An 18721-nucleotide genomic window follows, 5' to 3' on the forward strand; every position below is an offset into this window, starting at 1 on the left:
GTGTGTGTGTATATGTGAATTTAATAATATAATACAAAATTAATTAATAAAGAATAATAGGTAACACTTTATTTTAAGGTGTCCTATAATATAATATAATAATTAATTAATAAAGAATAATAGAACATTTACTATTATATACAATTAACAGTAATAAAATATATGTAATTATATGTACTTATAAAAATTAAATATTAAAATGGTTTATATCCTAAAGAATCAATATATATATTTATTGTATTAACATTTAGATATATATTTTTTTACATTTATTATCATCATAATACGTGATGTAATAAAGACAGTGTTAGATTTATAAATTTCATTTATGAGATGAAATGAAGATGACATTAAATTGTGAATAATAATTTCTAATGTCAACTTTATATATATATTAAAATTAACAACAAATTATTACTATACTTCTATATAATTAATATATATGTAATCATACATCATCACAATCATCACAATAAGTGTTCGCTTGATTAATTTAATTTTTAATGGAAGAGACAGTCTCTGTGTGGCCAGAGGCATGTGTGTGTGTGATTATTAGCCGGGGGCAACCTGCAGCAAATCTGTCCATGTCTTGGCGTTCTGGGGTTAATGTTAACCCGGTGTGTCGGGGCAGCGGTGGAATCTGGGTCAGGAGGAGTGCTGTCTGTGCTCTCTGCACTGCCGCAGACCGCCTCACTGCAGAGCAGAGCCTCCCCTCCAGCCACGTGACTCTGTCGTATGAAGCGGCAGCGGGGAGGAGAAGGGTGGGGTTGTATTCTTCTCTGGTTGGGTAGTAGTAGTAGTAGTGGAGGCGAAAGCACGTGGAGGCACATGCTGTCAAACGCTTGTGCACGAGTACTGCAGTGGGGAGGAAACAGTCCACTGCATTCACACCCATCATCTAAAACCCCTCTCGCTCGCTCTCTCAGAACAGCACGACTGTTATTAACTGAGATGAGGACACATTCTGCTAATAGTAACTGGGATTTCAGTTGTGCTCACTGAGATAATTTCCTATTTTAAATTTAGAAGCATGATTTTAGTTTTTTGGCCCACTTCAAATGTCCTTGTACTATTTGCCTTATGAACAATTATAGTCCTTTAGTCATAATAAACACTGCAATATATAAATTACATTTTTATCATCAAAATAAATGATGGTAATGAAAATACTGTGAGATTTAATTGATAAATTATGTGTTTATTATTTGTTATATATTTATAATTGATTAACAAGCAAAAATAAGAACAGGTTTTGTAATACATAATAAATCAATAATATTATATGTATTAATTTATTAAATATTAGTTTTAGAATGATAAATACATGTATTTATATAAGTTTTTTTAAAAATATAAAATTAATTAATCACACTTTATTTTAAGGTCCAATTTTCTGTATTAACTTACTATTAGCTACAACATTTGCAACAGCAAACTCATAATTTGCTGCTTATTAATAGTTAATAAACAGCCAATATGCTATTAAGATGCATGCTAGGAAATAATGAGAATTGGTCCTTAAAATATAATATAACCTTTTATCATTTATAACGTTATTATCATCACAGTGTTAGCCTTACCAATTTCATTTATTAATTTTATTTGACCATTTTTAAAAGCTTTGCATCTACCTAAACATCCCTAAAATCACTGTGATACTTGACCTCGAGTTACTTTTTGCTTTAATAGTTTGTCTATCTATAATTTGAATGTATATTTTGTAGAGCTGGAGATCAAATTACATTTGTAAACATTCAAGAAAGCTTATGAGGTTTTACCCTGTCAAACTGTTCCACTTTTGAGTTTAAATTTGTTTTTGAGTCACATCTCTTTTCCTAGTGCTGCACTCATGATTAATTTATTCAAGTTCTTTTAAGTCCTGTCGAGTACTCCTGTGCTCCGCTCCTATTGGCTGCCGGCACATTTTGGGTTGAAAAATATTTTTAGGCTCCATGGCAACAGCAGAATGTTCGGTCTCGCTCCTTAGCCAATAGGATTGCAGGGTGTGCATGCTGTAGTCAAATGAGCAGCCTCAGTTTAGATGGTACCATCCCCCCAATCTGAGGGGTGTAAAGCTGACGGGGGTGGGGGGGCTTAGGAGATTCAAGACAGATCAAGACAGCAGTGCTTATTCAGTCCCTTCGGTTCTTAAGTCCTGAATGCCAGGAGAACATGAGTACGCCAAGATATAAAGACAACACACCCCCTCTCACACTGCAGGATGCACTGTAGGTCAGTGAGACACTGTAGCGACCCATTTACCTACTTTCAAGGCTGTTCGTTTAGAGGAGAAACAAAGTCCTTCAAAGAAATAAAGAAAGTTTCTCTTCAGCTTGAACACGAAAGTCTGACCTTGGGCTTTGAGTGTATTGACATGCTGTTTAACTCTGAGGTCTGTCTGTTCTCTTGAGGATTTTCCTGATGTTATTTAATCTGTTGTAGGCAGTGACTCAGAGCTCAGAGCGGATGAATAAGAATGAGTATGTGCTCTTTTCAGGGAACATATGATTCTTACAACGATTTAACCCTCAGCCCAAAGGGAGGGGGACTTCAGAGTGTCGGTTTTGACCTATAGAAAGACTTTGACTGCTAGAGGGCGACATGATCCTGCAGTAGGACCCACCCATGAGTGCTGCAGTCCTACTGCATTCTCAGCAGCATGTGTGCTTTCACCTGCAGGCAAACTGGGTGCGTGTTCAGGAGGGTAATGCTGCAGCATTCGAGTCTCCCCTGATTTCCAGCACTGCCCCGAGCAGATGTTGCCTGCCACGCTCATACGTGTGGCCAGATGTTGCTGTCGGGAGCACAGGTGTCTCAGTTCTTGATGTGAACTGAGTTGACCTGAATGTGTTCTTGTATGGGCAAATCAAATGGTGTTTACACCTTCATTGACTTTCAAAGTGCAGCAAATCGCATGCAAAAACCATCATTCATAAAGTAGTTTGCATCACTTTTTCTTTTCATCTTGTCTTTTAGGTCTCTGACAGGTCGGGATGGGGAATCTGATCAAGGTTCTCACACGAGATATTGACAACAACGCAGGGAACTTTTTCCTGGACTTTGAAAGTAAGTGAATAAACAATCACAACCTGTATTATCTGATGTTGTGGGCTTGGAGAAATAGTACCTACTCACAATATATTTGCAGTAATTTTGCTGACTATATAAAATTAAACAACACTAGGAATATTATAATAATATTTTTTTTATTGTAAACAACATTGATAATTAGTAATTATATAGTATATAATTATATTAATATTATTAATTACTGTCAACTATTACTAATTACTATGAGTAACTATATATAATTAATTAATAATAATATTATTATTATCATCATAATAATTACTGTTACCAATTACTGTGATAATGATCATAATAATAATTTTTTTATTATAAATAACATTAATATTACAATAACATTCATATTAATATTATACATAACAATAATATTACTAAAGCAGTAATTATTTATTATTATGATTATACTAATATAATTGTATTTAAGTAATATTTATATTATAAATAATAATTATCATAATATAATATTAGAATGTCATATAAATGTTATTTTTATTATTATTATTTTTTAATAAATAACATGAATAATTATTAATATTACTAATATAACTAATAATTATTAATTACTATAACCATATATAATTAATTAATAGTATTTATTTTATTAATGATATGTATTAATAATAATTATTGATACTATTGGACTATTTAATAATAATAATAATGATAATAGCAATAATAATAATAATTATTATTATAAATTCTTAACTATATTTAATACGCTTTTATTATTTATAACTATATGTTTTTATTGTATTTAGCTTCTTGCATGTAAAAAGCAACAATGGTTGAAATGGCAGTTCCTCTAATAGGAAAAAACATAATTTCAAAAATAGTGTATAACCAAACATTTAAATTTATGGATACAAATATTTAAGCAATAACACTCCACCTCAAATCCAAGCAAAGACCTGAAATGCAGCAGCACATCAAAGACTGAACTGATTTCTCCTCTGCAGATGCCAAGCCCACAGAAGCTGAGAAGAGAGTATGGGAGAAGGTCAGTGAGGTGCTGACAGAGGCTGTGAGTGTATTACAGGACCTGCAGTCATATAGCGGAGCAGGTGAAACCATCAGGCAGGCGAGTACATCCATAATGCACTTCTCATGTTCTTCATCAGCCTGGGATTTATGTTACTTTGCATGACAAGCTCTCATTGTTTCTGTTTGTAAGGAATGTTGTGTTTATGCGTGTGCATGTTGTCTCCTCAGGCCATACAGCATCCCAATGATGAGCGTGTGCAAGAGAGCGCGTGGGCCGCTGTGGTCCCGCTGGTTGGCAAACTAAAGAAGTTTTATGAGTTCTCACTAAAACTGGGTATGTCGTTTTTCTCTTTGCATTAATGTGCACAGCACACAACACTATAAATAATAACATGTATGGCTATTTTTACCTAGAGGCATAGCTGATAAATGAGAGGACATTTTTAATGATCTACTCTCCCACAATTCCTCACAGGGATACATGGTCCACTGACCCATTTATCATATACTGTAGCATTAGCATCTGCTCTGGACTGTGTTTTGATTTTCAGTGAGGTGATTCTTCTTGAGGTTTAATTCATCAGTATTATCAAACACATTACTGTACCAGCACACACGTCAGCAGCCAGCAATAGTGAGATTATATAAGACTGGGCATTACTAAACTGTCCTTACATCAGCTCATATGCTCTTACTCATGTGCTTTTCTCATTTAAACAAATGTAATCAAAGAGGTCATGTTCTTCATCAGCCTGGGATTTATGTTACTTTGCATGACAAGCTCTCATTATTTCTGTTTGTAAGGAATGTTGTGTTTATGCGTGTGCATGTTGTCTCCTCAGGCCATACAGCATCCCAATGATGAGCGTGTGCAAGAGAGCGCGTGGGCCGCTGTGGTCCCGCTGGTTGGCAAACTAAAGAAGTTTTATGAGTTCTCACTAAAACTGGGTATGTCGTTTTTCTCTTTGCATTAATGTGCACAGCACACAACACTATAAATAATAACATGTATGGCTATTTTTACCTAGAGGCATAGCTGATAAATGAGAGGACATTTTTAATGATCTACTCTCCCACAATTCCTCACAGGGATATATGGTACACTGACCCACTTACCATATACTGTAGTATTAGCATCTGCTTTGGACTGTGTTTTGATTTTCAGAGATGATCCTTCTTGAAGCTTAATTCAGCAGTATGATTGAACACATTACTGTTGCAGCGCTCACGTCAGCAGTCGGCAATAGCGAGATTATATAAGACTAGGCATTACCAAACTGTCCTTACTCTTACGTCAGCTCATATGCTCTTACTCAAGCCTTTCTCAATTAAACAAATGTAACCAGAGAGCTGAAATCACCCTACTGTCATTCAGCTCTACACAAGTCAATATGTGGACTGTGTGCTATAATTAAGCAATGTCGTATAAGCAAGACTGCATTTGTAATAAATATAAGAACCCGAGCCTAAAGTTGAATCCCAGCTACATGACTTTGCACAACATATTTTGAAAATATTCTTGGGAAGTTGTATTTCTGTTCTGATTCAGTGCATGTTCCTAGGGAACAAGCCATAAACAGAGCAGCAGTGCGTCATAATTGGATTAGCATGCTCTTTGGGCAAGGCCAGTTTCTTTCACCACATCCAGCAAAAACACAGCTCTTGTCATCTCTAAAAGTGCACACCCCAGATTTACTGTACCTTAATGATAAATTCATTATCCTCAAAATAAATACATTTTCTGAAACATACAGAAACATTCAGAAGTTTAGAGTCTGTAAGATTTTATTTTATTATTATTTTTTTTTTAAAAGAAGTTTCTTATGCTCACCAAGGCACGATTTCATCAAAAATACAATAAAAACATTAATATTGTGAAGTACTATTACAATTTAAAAATGACTGTTTTCTGTTTTTCAGCAGTCATTACTCCAGTATTCAGTGTCACATGATCCTTCTGAAATCATTCTAATATGCTGATTTATTATCAATTATTAGCAATGTTGAAAATACTTGATACATCTTTATATGAAATTGTTTGCAACATTAAAAATGTCTTTACTGTCACTTTTGATGAATTTAATGCGTTTTAGATGAACAAAATATTAATGTCTTTCGGAAAAAAAAAAAAACGTACTGACCCCAAACTTACGGTAGCGTATGTTAGCTGTACCATACATATGTAGCTCAACTGATGTAGCAAGATTCTAATAAAGGCAAGCTTCTGAGTTTGATTTCTTAGTTTGACATGCATATTGATAAAACATATTTTGAATGCACTAAAAATCTGTCAACTGAGTACATGTGGCATGGATGTTACTATAGAAAGCATTTGGAAAATTCTACTATTATATTATCCAGTAAAATCCAAAGATTGATACTGTACTTGGTGCAGCAATGGGAAATACCATATTAACTCATTTGTTGTGCTAATCAGTCTTTGCAGAAATATTTTGTCTTATAATCTTGTATGTCTCAAAGTACAGTATGTTATATGCTCTGCGAAAAATGCGGTTGTTTTTACTTTTTATGCTCTCTGTCTGTGCTTGTAAGTCTGTGGGTTTGAGTGATTCAGATGGAGGGTTTGATGCTGAGAAATAGGTCATGACCTAATTAAACATGACATGGCCCTTAATCACACATCAACACCAGCCAATGGCAGCGCTCTCTGGAGGAGAGACTCTGGTGAAACATCAAAGGGTCAGACTGACCTAACATCTCTCTGTCAAACACACAGCTGTGTTCCTCTGCCAGACACTCTTTTTGTCAAAATAGAGCGACCATAACCCAGTATTATCCACCAAAAGCATTAGCAGTTCTGTTTCTTCTGTGTCTTGTGTAGAAGACGCTCTGCAGGGCCTGTTGGAGTTTCTCACCAGCTCGCGCTGCAGCCCAACTCAGCATCTGGAGCAGGAGCAAGCGCTGGCACAGCAGTTCGCTGAGATTTTGCATTTCACGCTGCGCTTCGATGAGCTGAAGGTAACCTGGCAACCTCAGGTCACACCCATTCTGCACATGTCCAATCTTTCTTGCTTCAAGATGGGCAAAATCAACAATTATGCAGAATGAGAGGATGTGGAGCAAAAGTGTTGTTAGTGGGACTCCAGCATCCTGTCTTTAATCTCAGACCTCCAAAAATCTGTAATTAACTCATCTGACCATTAAAAATCTGTAAATTATATTTATACTGGCAGTGATTATGCAATATCTTTTTAAACCGCAGGGGAAGGTATAAAAACACTTTCCATCTACCAATTTTTGTGCACATTTTTGGAATATCGCACAAAAAAATGCTGAATAGAAATGCCAAGATGTGCATAACTTCTAAAAAGCACATAAAAAGATAGAGATACATTTTTTATCCGGAAAAAATAATAATTGTGTAGACTCTATGATGGGATCACATTTACCAAATAAATTCCTCGATGCGCATAAAAAAAGTCATGTAACTTTGGACAATGGGATGGCATAACTGGACTAACCAGCAGACTGCTCTCATTACACAGCATCTGAAATGTTGTTTTGGTCATTCTGAAATGCCTGAGCCAAAGTCTGTTGTCAAAGTGGTTCAGTTTAACAACCTCCCAGAACTGTCTTACATGACTGCGCTCCCAAACAGCAAGCATCCGCCTCCAAAAGTAAGATAAAACATGACCACGTTTATTACGTTACGTCTGCGCGCTCTGAGGCTATGTAGTTTATTAAATACGAAAAAATTAAAAAAATAAATTTTATATTTGTAAATAGTTTAATTAGGGTTCAATTTAACACATTGTTGAAATAAATGCAAAATAGTTTTTAACACTTACTAAATTAAATTGCTAATGTGTCTAATTACAAAGCAAATACAAAGCCTGAATTAAAAATACAAATACATTGTCACTTTTTGTCACTGATTAAGTGATTAAATCAAATTTTTAAAATATTTTTTATGTAGTGCTGTCAAACTATTAATCACGCTTAATCACATCCAAAATAAGTTTTTGTTTACATAATATATATGTGTGTGTACTGTGTATATTATGTATATATAAATGCACACATATGCAAGTATATATTTCAGAAAAATATGCTATGTTTATATATTAAATATATTTTTATATAATATAAATATATACATGTAAATATTTTCAAAATATATACTGCGTGTGTGTATTTATATATACATAATATATGTGTGTACTGTGTATATTTTTATGTAAACAAAAACGTTTATTTTGGAAGCGATTAATCGTTTAACAGCACTAATTTTATGTGTAAATTTAATTAGGGCTGTCAGTTTAACAGTACAGTATGTTAAAAACATTAAAAATGAATGCATTTGATCACAAAATAAGCATTTATAAGACTAATTTCTGATGAAATGCAAAATACTTGTTATATTATACTAAATTAATGCGCTAAATAGATCATCCCAATTAAAAGCAAACTACATACAAATACAAACCTGATTAAAAATAAAATTATATAATATTCTCGTCTGTCTTTGTATGATACAGATGAAAGGATGCATTAAGGTTCTGCGGTATCAGCCGCCCAACAGTGTGGAGGGGCTTCTCAATGCCCTCAGGTCTGTGAGCTTTACTGGACGCTTACAGTATGATAGAAATACAGTATGAAAAAACCATGCAGTATGTAATGATTTGCATTGCATTTAAACATTCTCTCTTGACTCTCACAGGTACACAACTAAACATTTGAACGATGAGACTACCTCCAAGCAAATCAAAAACATGTTACAAGCTTGACTGTGTCTGCCAAAAGTATTACCTCTCGAATACATTGGACGAGATGCTTCAGCAGTTTTAGTAATACAATGAGAATAGCCATGTATCATGTGGCAGCTACTGTTATCAGTCTGTTTTTATTGTTGTAGTTTTGTTATTTACATCTTATCCTGTTAGACTTAGTCATGTGTGGACTTTAGATTTCAAAGACGCTTCTTTGCTGTGTGGCGTCCAACAAAGATGAGCTTCGTTCATTCCCTTCCCCTGTTTTCTACAGTTGACTGAGTACCTGAGTTTTTGAGGACCACAAAAATTTTATTGCTTTTTAAAATTACATAATTTACTGTGATTTTTATTAACATGACTCTTTTGAACTGAATAAAGCTATTTTAACCAAAAGGACTGAATGGCTGACAGCTCTTACAGTAAGGGCTTCTTCGAAACCGGCCACTGAAATCACCATGTACTCTCACCACTTTACTATGTACAAAATAATTAGTTCTAAACCCACATCCTTTTACCTAACAGAGTTCAGGATTATTCATATCCCGTGACAGTGTCTGCTCCAGCAAGTCATAATGTCCATTCATGGCTGTATTCCCATTCTTTTGCTTTTTGGAGCCAGAAATAAACAAACATGTGGTTGAAATTTAGCCCTGTTATGAGTTAACATTTCTTCAACTTTCCCCCAGAAACCAAAACCAGAATGTTCAGAAATTCCAGGCTGTCCATTTGATGGTCAGCTGACTCTGGTGGATTAGTCAGGAGAATGAGATTCCCACATCATCCAGCCTAGGAATTGGGAGTTTGTTCTACAGAACAATGGGGAAGTCGTGGCCTAATGGTTAGAGAGTCGGACTCATAACCCAAAGGTTGTGGGTTCGAGTCTCGTACCGGCAGGGATTGTAGGTGGGGGGAGGGAATGTACAGCGCTCTCTCCCACCTTCAATACCACGACTGAGGTGCCCTTGAGCAAGGCACCGAACCCCCAACTGCTCCCCGGGCGCCGCAGCATAAATTGCTGCCCACTGCTCCGGGTGTGTGTTCACGGTTTGTGTGTGTTCACTGCTGTGTGTGTGCACTTTGGATGGGTAAATGCAACTCGCCCTCATGTAGTATGGGTCATGAGTAATACATTCCTTGCTCCGACACACTGTGGAGTTTTTGATCTCGGGCTCGCTGGGAGCGCGCGGGACACCCCTCCCAGTTTGTATTACCATCCTATCTGCTCTGTACCTGTGACCTCCGCCGTGTTTTTTTCTCACTCAACGGCTCGCACACAGTTTGCTCCTGTTTGTCTGGCTGCTCAGCGTGTGTCATCAGCAAGCGCATACTTTCCCCACTGCGGAGTGTGGGATTCTTGCCCCTGCTGTCCTTTCTCCTCGTCGGAAGCACACTGTTTTTTTAATGGCTATCCTGATGAGCTCGGACACTTTTCCCAGGAGGCTGGTGTGGGGCCATATTCTTGTCTATTTACTTGTTCCTCTCTGTGCTCTGTGAGAAGAGCAACTTCTGATGACTTCCTGCCAATAACTCCGCGTGTGCGACCCATAATTCCAGAGCACTACCTCACCGTATGCCCGCTGTAATGTAGACCAAACACCATATGTTCATTAGATTTCCCACTGCTGTCTGGATTCTGACTTCACAACAAGTTAGTAAAAACAAGCACAAAGAGACAAAAGAGTATGTCAATGCTAGTTTGTTTTTGACAATACATGCATATTCATAGGATTTAGCCATCTTCTGGACCTTGTACTTAAAGGGATAGTTCACCCAAAAATGAAAATTGTGTCATTAATTACTCGCCCTCATGTTGTTCCAAACCTGTAAGACATTCATTTATCTTCGGAACACAAATTAACATATTTTTGATGAAATCCGAGAGCTTTTTGACCCTGCATAAACAGCAATGCAACTACCACGATCAAGGCCCAGAAAGATAGTAAGGACACTGTTAAAATAGTTCATGTGACATCAGTGATTCAACCTTAATTTTATGACGCTACAATAATATTTTTTGTGCATAAAGAAAACAAAAATAATGACTTTATTCAACTATTCTCTTCCGTGTCAGTCTCTGCTGCATGTTCGCGAGAGTACCATGATGCATGCGTGTGATGTGCTGCACCTTGTTTACAAGCAGAAGAAGAGACACACTGTACAGTCTTCGTAAACATGAGTTAAAAAGAGGAAGGGTTGTTGTTGCTGGTTACTGTATGATGATTAAAATCGCGAAATGCCCTTAAAAACAATTAAATAAATTGCAGAATGTTATGTTTTCTAATACACGCAGGAATTGCACGTGTTCAAACAGCGGCAGGGTTCAGAGTCCAAAGCGCGAGGGAAATCTGCGCTGAAACTTTTACTTGTAAGCTGCTCAGTAAAATGTGATTGAATTTTTACAAGGCATGCGACAATGCTATACGTGCAACAAACGTCCTCCAAAATTCGTAATGAGAATCATTTGTCAACAAAAAGAAGCACCGAGGTCTTCCTGCGGGTTTCTGCCAAAATAACAGTTGAGAAAATGCAAGAACTCAATCAACATTAATACATGTTATTGTAATTTTACTGTTGTTCTGTAAAATAATAATTTCTACAGCTCTATTAATACATTTATTGTAACATTTACACATAGTGTTCAGACTAGGAGCTAGGAACCGTATTCGGCCTTCAGCCCAGTGTTTCATTTTGTTCGGCTTCGGCCAAGAATAAACTATACCTTTAACCCAGGCCTGCTCACTTATTGAAGAGGCGAGTTCCACCCTTGGCTGACAGCACAAATAGTAGTACTTATATGTTTAAATTATTCTACAAACCAAAACGCTGAATTAAAATGCTAAGTCAGACCTTAAATGATAATATGACGATAATGAAAATAGCTTGTGGGCACTAGATTTATTAATATGAGACATTTATATGAACTGTTATATTAAAAATTTATCAAGTACAGTAATATAAAACTAAATACATTTGTTATTATTATACATTTTACATTTGTTAGAATTATACATTATACATTTGTATTATTATACATTTAATAACAAAAAATAATGATTTAATTATAAAAAGAATAACAATTAGTAATAATAAATTACTACTGATGAAATTTATAATAATAACAGTAGCATTTTCCCCATTCAAGAAACATTTCCAGCATTTGGATACATTGCCTGCCTGCCTTTTATCAGTGATCCAGAAGCATTTATACAAAAATACAGCATTTATATCAAGTGCACTCCCTCGGATGTGGAAGGTTTCTGACCTTAAATGGATGGAAGAATTTGAGACTTGGAAGAAAAATTTGGAATGTTTGCTCTCCTCTGAGATTCATTCTGAATCTCACAACATGTAAAAGTTAAATAATGTTGGAACTGAAATGGAAAAATGAAGCTGGAAACTAATGCCATTTTAATGTTTGGACTGTGAGTCAGTCAGATATGAGAGCACTAGCACTGTTGGATTTGGTGTATTTTAGCACACGCCTACATCCTGTTATGGGAAGCATGTTTTTGGACTTATCTCTGCTGTGACCCCACAGCTATAGCTCACATTCTGACGTCTTCTATTGTTTCCCTGTAGTGTGTTTATGCCATATACTGATTATCATTGGAGAACCGATGGCATGAATAAGTGCAGCCTTGAATCTGCAGATGGCAGCAGTAACTTCTGAGATGCTGTAAATCAATATGGTGACCCAACATACAGATTATGATAGAGGAAGAACACCATAAGAGTCCTGTCTTACACCTACACATCTGATCTTGGAGTCAAGATGCAACAGGTCCATCTGTTTTAATGAATTGTTGAGCCACGAACGCAGCAGATGCTGTCAATGTTAACGGAAGGACCCTCAGCATGAAAAGACCGCTTACAAGGAGGGCTTCCTGATGGGACGTCCGCTCTTATGTCCCTAAGGTCTACTCAAAGACATTTTTCAACAGCAAGAACAAAAGACCATACAAGAAAAGACTAATTAAGCGTGCTTTTACATTTTCCTTACCACTTTTGTTTGTGATCAGGTAGTTTGTTCTCACTTATGTTTGTTCTCGGAAATCATCAGCACCTGAAAGCATCATCAAAATGAGAATTCTTGGGTGAACTGTTGCTTTAAGAGAGTTGTTCAGAGATCCGCTGGTGTTTAAGGTGCTCTGAGCTGCACCGTGGGTGGGATCGGGCTGCAGGATGGTGGCAGTGGTCCAGCTGTCTTTTGTGTAATCATATTACTGTAATTAGGTAGTGTACTCCCTAATCCACTTCAGTCAAAACACTGGCCTGTGTCTGACTCACCCTTATGCCTCTGTCATCAATTACCAACAGGCAGATTCTCTTCTTCCGTGGCTCTAACTCATGAATTCTGTGTGTGGATTAAGGGTTAGGCCCATGTATCATGCTATTTTCATCTCCCAATAGAATGTCTCTTTGGGTGTAAGCATACAAACGGCTCATTATGTCTCATTATTCATGAATATTGTATAGGGTGTGGATACTTTCTCCATAGGTTGACTGGTAAATAATTAGAGATTATAATAAACATTTAACATGGAAGAAATTGATTTTGAAAAACAAATACATTTAATTTGTGCCATTGTGTGACTCTGGTTTTCAATCTCAAGGGTATTTGGCTGAATGTCTTTAGGTGTGTCAAAGTTCTCTGGGGTTAGAGTTTATGTGTGAGGCCTGCAGGTGGAGCAACAGCACTAGCTTATGCACCACCTATAGATAAAGCTTTAATTCAGAGACTATATGAATGTATATGTACTCCGTTTGCTCAGTTGATACACTAGAAGACTTGGTCTTTGTGTATGGATTCTCAGAGAGACAAAGAGGCTAGAGGACAAACTCTGACCTTGTGAGAGAAGATGAGGTTAAATCACCGAGTCTCTCATTCTACATCAAGTCTCTGTTATGATCTATAATGATCAATCATCTCCAATGATTTCACATTAACTGGCCTAGTCTGAAATTCTCTTTTCATTTGTCTGTATGAAAGGGGTAGGATAAAACTGATGCTGAGTTTATGGTTGCACGGCACTTCCTATTTGTGCTTAGATCAAAATAAATGAGAGCCATTTATCTTTATCTCATCTGTTTATCTAACCTGATTTGCATCTATCTTATCTTCAATGAAATGCCAAAAGCAATTAATGTTAAGTTCTATGTCATGTATATTACAAAAAAATAAATGATATATATATTGAATTGCATACACTACAATTCAAAGTTTTGTGGTGTTTAAAAAAATAATGGCATTTATTAAGCAAGGATGCATTCAGTTGATCAAAATAAAATGTTTTACATAATTGCTGTATTTTGAACTTTCTACTCACCAAAAAATCATGAAAAAATGTATCATGGTGTCCACAAAAATATTAAGCAGCACAATTTTTAACACTGATGATAAAATAGATTAGAAAGGATCACGTAACAGTATATTTTAAAATATATATATAAAAAACAACAGTTATTTTAAAATGGAATATTTCACAATATTACTGTTTTTACTGCATAATATATACATGTTATAACATATAATTGTATATATACTAATCATTTTTTAAAGGAAAAACTGATTTTACATAATTCAGTCAATTTCTTATAAAAGCTGCTGATTGTGTTATTAAAATGTTGGGTTGGGTGAATCAAATACATTTTCTTTAATTAGCAGTTTGCTGGAAGCAGCACTTCCTTTTATGCATTCGGCAACAGTCTGCTATGAATGATTTAACTGAATAACTAGGCAAACAATAGTTCCAGTCTGAGTAACGCTCTGCCCTTATGTCAACAAACAGCCTCATTACCTCTAATATGATTTCCTCTGGTATTTCTCTCTTTCTTTATTTGCCTACACAAAGATGGGGGGCAAAGTGCAAAAGATATTTGGAGACTAGCAATTACAGTTCAATCCTGGAAGTTGTCATTGTTGTCAGTGGCTGGCCTTGCTCCCTGACCCTGCTCTCTGGCTCAACTGTGAACACCTCAGAGGGGCAAACAATTCTGTCTCACTGTCTGGTCTCCACCTTCACTTAGACTTTAACAGACTGAAATGACTGCTGAAAAGAGAGGACAGTTGACTCAGAAATGAATCATTTGCAACCATTTACTCACCCTCACATTGCTCCGAACCTGATGCTCTTTTTCATCCACAGTTTTCATCCACTTTCATTATGTAAAAACAGCAGTGCAGACATTCTTATAAAGGTATTCTTTTGTGTTCAACGCAAGAAAGAAAGTCATACGGGTTTGAAACAACATGAGGGTGAGCAAATGATGACAGAACTGATATTTTTGGATATATGCCATTAAGATATAAACCACCATACTCAAACTCTGTTTATGTTTTATACAAAACAGGAGTGAAATCAAATGCGGGGTCCTCACACCTGCTGTTAATCTCACATTAAGTCAGACGCCTGGATTCGTGATGTTATTTTCACAACATTAGCAGTGCTGTGTCGGTATTAGGGTTGTGCCGATAGACGATAGTATCGTGTATCAACGATAGTCAGAGATATCGCCTGTGGCTGACGCCTTTGAAGATAGCAAGACGATTATTATTATTATTATTATTATTATCAGGCTAGTAATACTATCTAATTAATATTATAGGGCTTATTGGTTGCATTATATTTATTTTTCCGCGTTTTTACAGTATCGCGCGATTTAACCAATCACACACGATTATGCTGAGCTTATGAATGCAATGGCCAATCAGAGGCGTTCAGATGAGTCATCACTGAAACAGCGGAGTTCTGTTGTTCAGCGCGCGCTGACTGAATTCTGACTCGCGAATTCTCTCATCAACAACAAAGTGCAGATCTACGTGCGATGTAGGCTATGTATAAGAGATCTATTCATAGAGATCTATAAGCGTTATAATTAGTAACTTACGTTGTTTCTATTAATTTGTTATCATGTTAAATACAAATTCAGTCATATTAAAAACATTAGGCTGCGTTTAACCTTAAGCTGGAGTTGGTTCACTTTCCTGCAATTAAACTAAGTATATAGGCTAAATACATAAATTAGCACGATAATATCGTGTACCGGCGTTCTCACAGGCTGACGATAGGACGATATGAAAATTGAGCATATCGCCCAACACTAGTGGTATATGACTCCTTATTGCTGCAATGTTATAGAAATGATTAAGCTCATAGTTTTCTTAGTGCTCAAACCAGCCCAATTCCAATTCATGTCCAACCCAAATTGCCTTTAAACATTAACCTAAGTCTCTGATTAATTAACTTTGCTGATAAATTTGAGATCATGATTTTGAGATTAAGTCATTCATTATGGGCTTTTACAGGAGTGTTTCTTCCTCCGAAATACAGAAGAGCCTAACAAAGACAAAATGGTTAATTTGCCAACACTGAAACTAATAAAATGTCACAAAATAGATCTGTCTGTCAAGAAACTCGATCTCACAGACAAAATATGTAGTTAGAGCACTTTGCCTTTGAATGGCAGTATAGAGGTCTTCTTTCTGAATATATGAACCATAAATCAGATGTGTTTAGGTGGAAAGTTTTTGCACAGCTTGAAGGTACCACATTGAGTCCTCAGGGATCTTCCACAGCCTCGGTCCATGACTCCAGCGGGCTGCTGATTTAACACAAAGTAAATAAACAACACTTGCCTGCTGATATATAAACAGACACAAGCTCCTTCTGGAGTCAGTTGTAGTCTGCGACAGTTGAAGTTACGCTTGCGCAAGTAAAGAACTGCACAGACGGCTTTGGCAACAAAGGCAGTATTATGTGGAGAGGGTCAAAGAGGGCTGCATTCATAGATAAAGAGGTAGTCAGATGATCATAGAGAGCAGTGGCTCTGTTTTTTCCTCTTTCGGTCTTTATCCAGATGACTGGAAATGAAAATACAGCCATGTGGACACGTGCACTGAATTTCAACTCTCAAAGCTAGCGTGCCTTCACTTCCCAGGATGTGTTAGAGGCCGAGCGGGGGTCATTATTCACCTCTGTGTGAGGTGAGTTCAAACACAACAGAGGCCTTTTATGGGCTTACCATAACATCAAACTCTCATTCGGTCATTACATGACAAATAGCACACAATGCTGGACCTGTGCCTGCCGTCTCGGGAGATGTCAGTAACCCTGGGAACATGCTGGGTTTACTCTTTCACAATAAAGCCTTCTCATTCATATGTGGAGGAACGTTCTAGTGCAAACATCTGCACTTGAGTTCAGTTCTACTTAAGCGATTCAGTTGATTCATAATGGAGCATTACTGAGATCCCCCAACACACTTATGTGGTTAAACTACTCACAGGTCTGTCATCCTCATATCAAATCTCTTTCATGATCAATAGTGATCAATCATCTCTAATGATTTCACATTAACTGAGCTAGACTGGTATTTTCTTCCCATTTATCTGTAAGAAGGGGGTGTTGAACTAATGCAGTAAAAATTGATGGAAAACCTGCTAAAATATTGATGCCAAAATGTTATCACATAGCATGAGATTATGATTGCAAAGCACTTTCCATATGTGTTTAGACTAGTCAGTTATATTTCCAATATGTTCATCTGTAATCTGTTTTACCTCCATCTTCTTATCCACAATAGTAATTAATGTTAAATGTAACAACAACAGCACAGACACCAGTCTGATATATCAAGTCTGATATTGTTACTGTTTATATTGAGTAACTTATATAAGACACAATACAGTCAGTTACTTTGTCTATTTTTCCTCTGCCAGTAAACAAAGCCATAACAGTGACAGCAATGCGTCAAATGAGTGAGTGTGCTGTCACTGAGCGAATCATCGTTTCTGAGCAAATCAGTTGAGAAAATGATTCAATGATTCAATTGAGTAGAGCACTAAAGCCCAGGGTGCATCAGGAGGACTGTATTGACAGAAGATAAGCAGAAGGTTTTTCTGACTCACTGGCCTGTGTTTTAAATGAAGCAGATTTGAGAAGAATGTATATTTGAAAATGCACAATACATGAAGATTCTGGAGAGAAATACACAATATATATATTCTTACATGTTCATCGTAACGTTCTCAGGGTCCCATATAGTCCCTTTTGCTCTCCATGAAGATTAAGCTACTATTCAGAACCAAAGAATTAGCCATGCACCTTTTCAGCTGGAACCCTACACCACACACTTCTCAATTACAGATTTGTTGAATAATTAGAAGCTTTTATTGTGCTATCAACATGCTTTAGAAGATATCTGATATCAGCACAGCTTTTGAAACACGAGCCGTCTTTCACAGAAACTAATCATACTGGCCCATTACAGACACTAGAGGGATCATGACCTCCTTATGTTTTACTGAAATTAATACAATGAAAGAAAAGAGCAATGTGTATGCCTCACATGAAAATCTATACTCTAATCTAATCCTATCGCACAGATTTTATCTGATGCCAGCGACTCAGTCTTTTATTCTAGATTTCTTGAAAACTAATTCAAAGGGATAAAATGTCAAGCTCTAGGCTAAGCACAGCTGATTCATAATTCCAAAATAATGGAAGATCATTCTGACAATTTTGCTCAGTGTAAATAATGTAAGTATGCATCACTAACAATTTGAATGCTGCTCTGCATCAAACCATTTATTATTACTGTTGAATTATCATTCAGGATCAATGAACAGAAAAATTAAGGAGTTATTTCCATAGAAAATCATTAAAAAAAAACAATACACATGCAAACTTATACAATCAATTGCATAACAGCAAGTAAAGTGCAAATGTGCTTTTCACCTTTATGTAAAACTGAGCTTTTATCTCTCTTAACTAATTAAGTAAACTAACAGTGAACTGTCACTTCTGTCAGTAAGTCAACAGTCTTTTAACTAGTCTGAGAAAAGCAGACTCTGTGTAAACTCTGTAATCCATTAGTTGTGAAATCACAGACGGCATTGTCAAATTATGCCGTATCTTCAA

General features: G+C 36.3%; 1 protein-coding gene across 1 annotated transcript in view; it reads left to right on the forward strand.

Annotated features, from left to right (window-relative positions):
* The window catches only part of LOC107585793 (protein FAM49B-like), an 18421-nt gene extending 8984 nt beyond the window's left edge, over nt 1–9437 (forward strand). Inside the window, exons 2-7 of the mRNA XM_016272942.1 lie at nt 2977–3066; nt 4044–4165; nt 4297–4402; nt 6911–7065; nt 8568–8638; nt 8750–9437. Coding sequence (XP_016128428.1) covers nt 2994–3066; nt 4044–4165; nt 4297–4402; nt 6911–7065; nt 8568–8638; nt 8750–8816 — 594 coding nt within the window. The 5' untranslated portion in view covers nt 2977–2993 and the 3' untranslated portion in view covers nt 8817–9437. The remainder of the gene's footprint in view (nt 1–2976; nt 3067–4043; nt 4166–4296; nt 4403–6910; nt 7066–8567; nt 8639–8749) is intronic.
* Nucleotides 9438–18721: the final 9284 nt, after the last annotated feature.

Source organism: Sinocyclocheilus grahami, unplaced genomic scaffold, assembly GCF_001515645.1.
Source record: "Sinocyclocheilus grahami isolate Dianchi unplaced genomic scaffold, SAMN03320097.WGS_v1.1 scaffold5.1, whole genome shotgun sequence".
In the NCBI taxonomy this organism is placed as follows: Eukaryota; Metazoa; Chordata; class Actinopteri; order Cypriniformes; family Cyprinidae; genus Sinocyclocheilus; species Sinocyclocheilus grahami.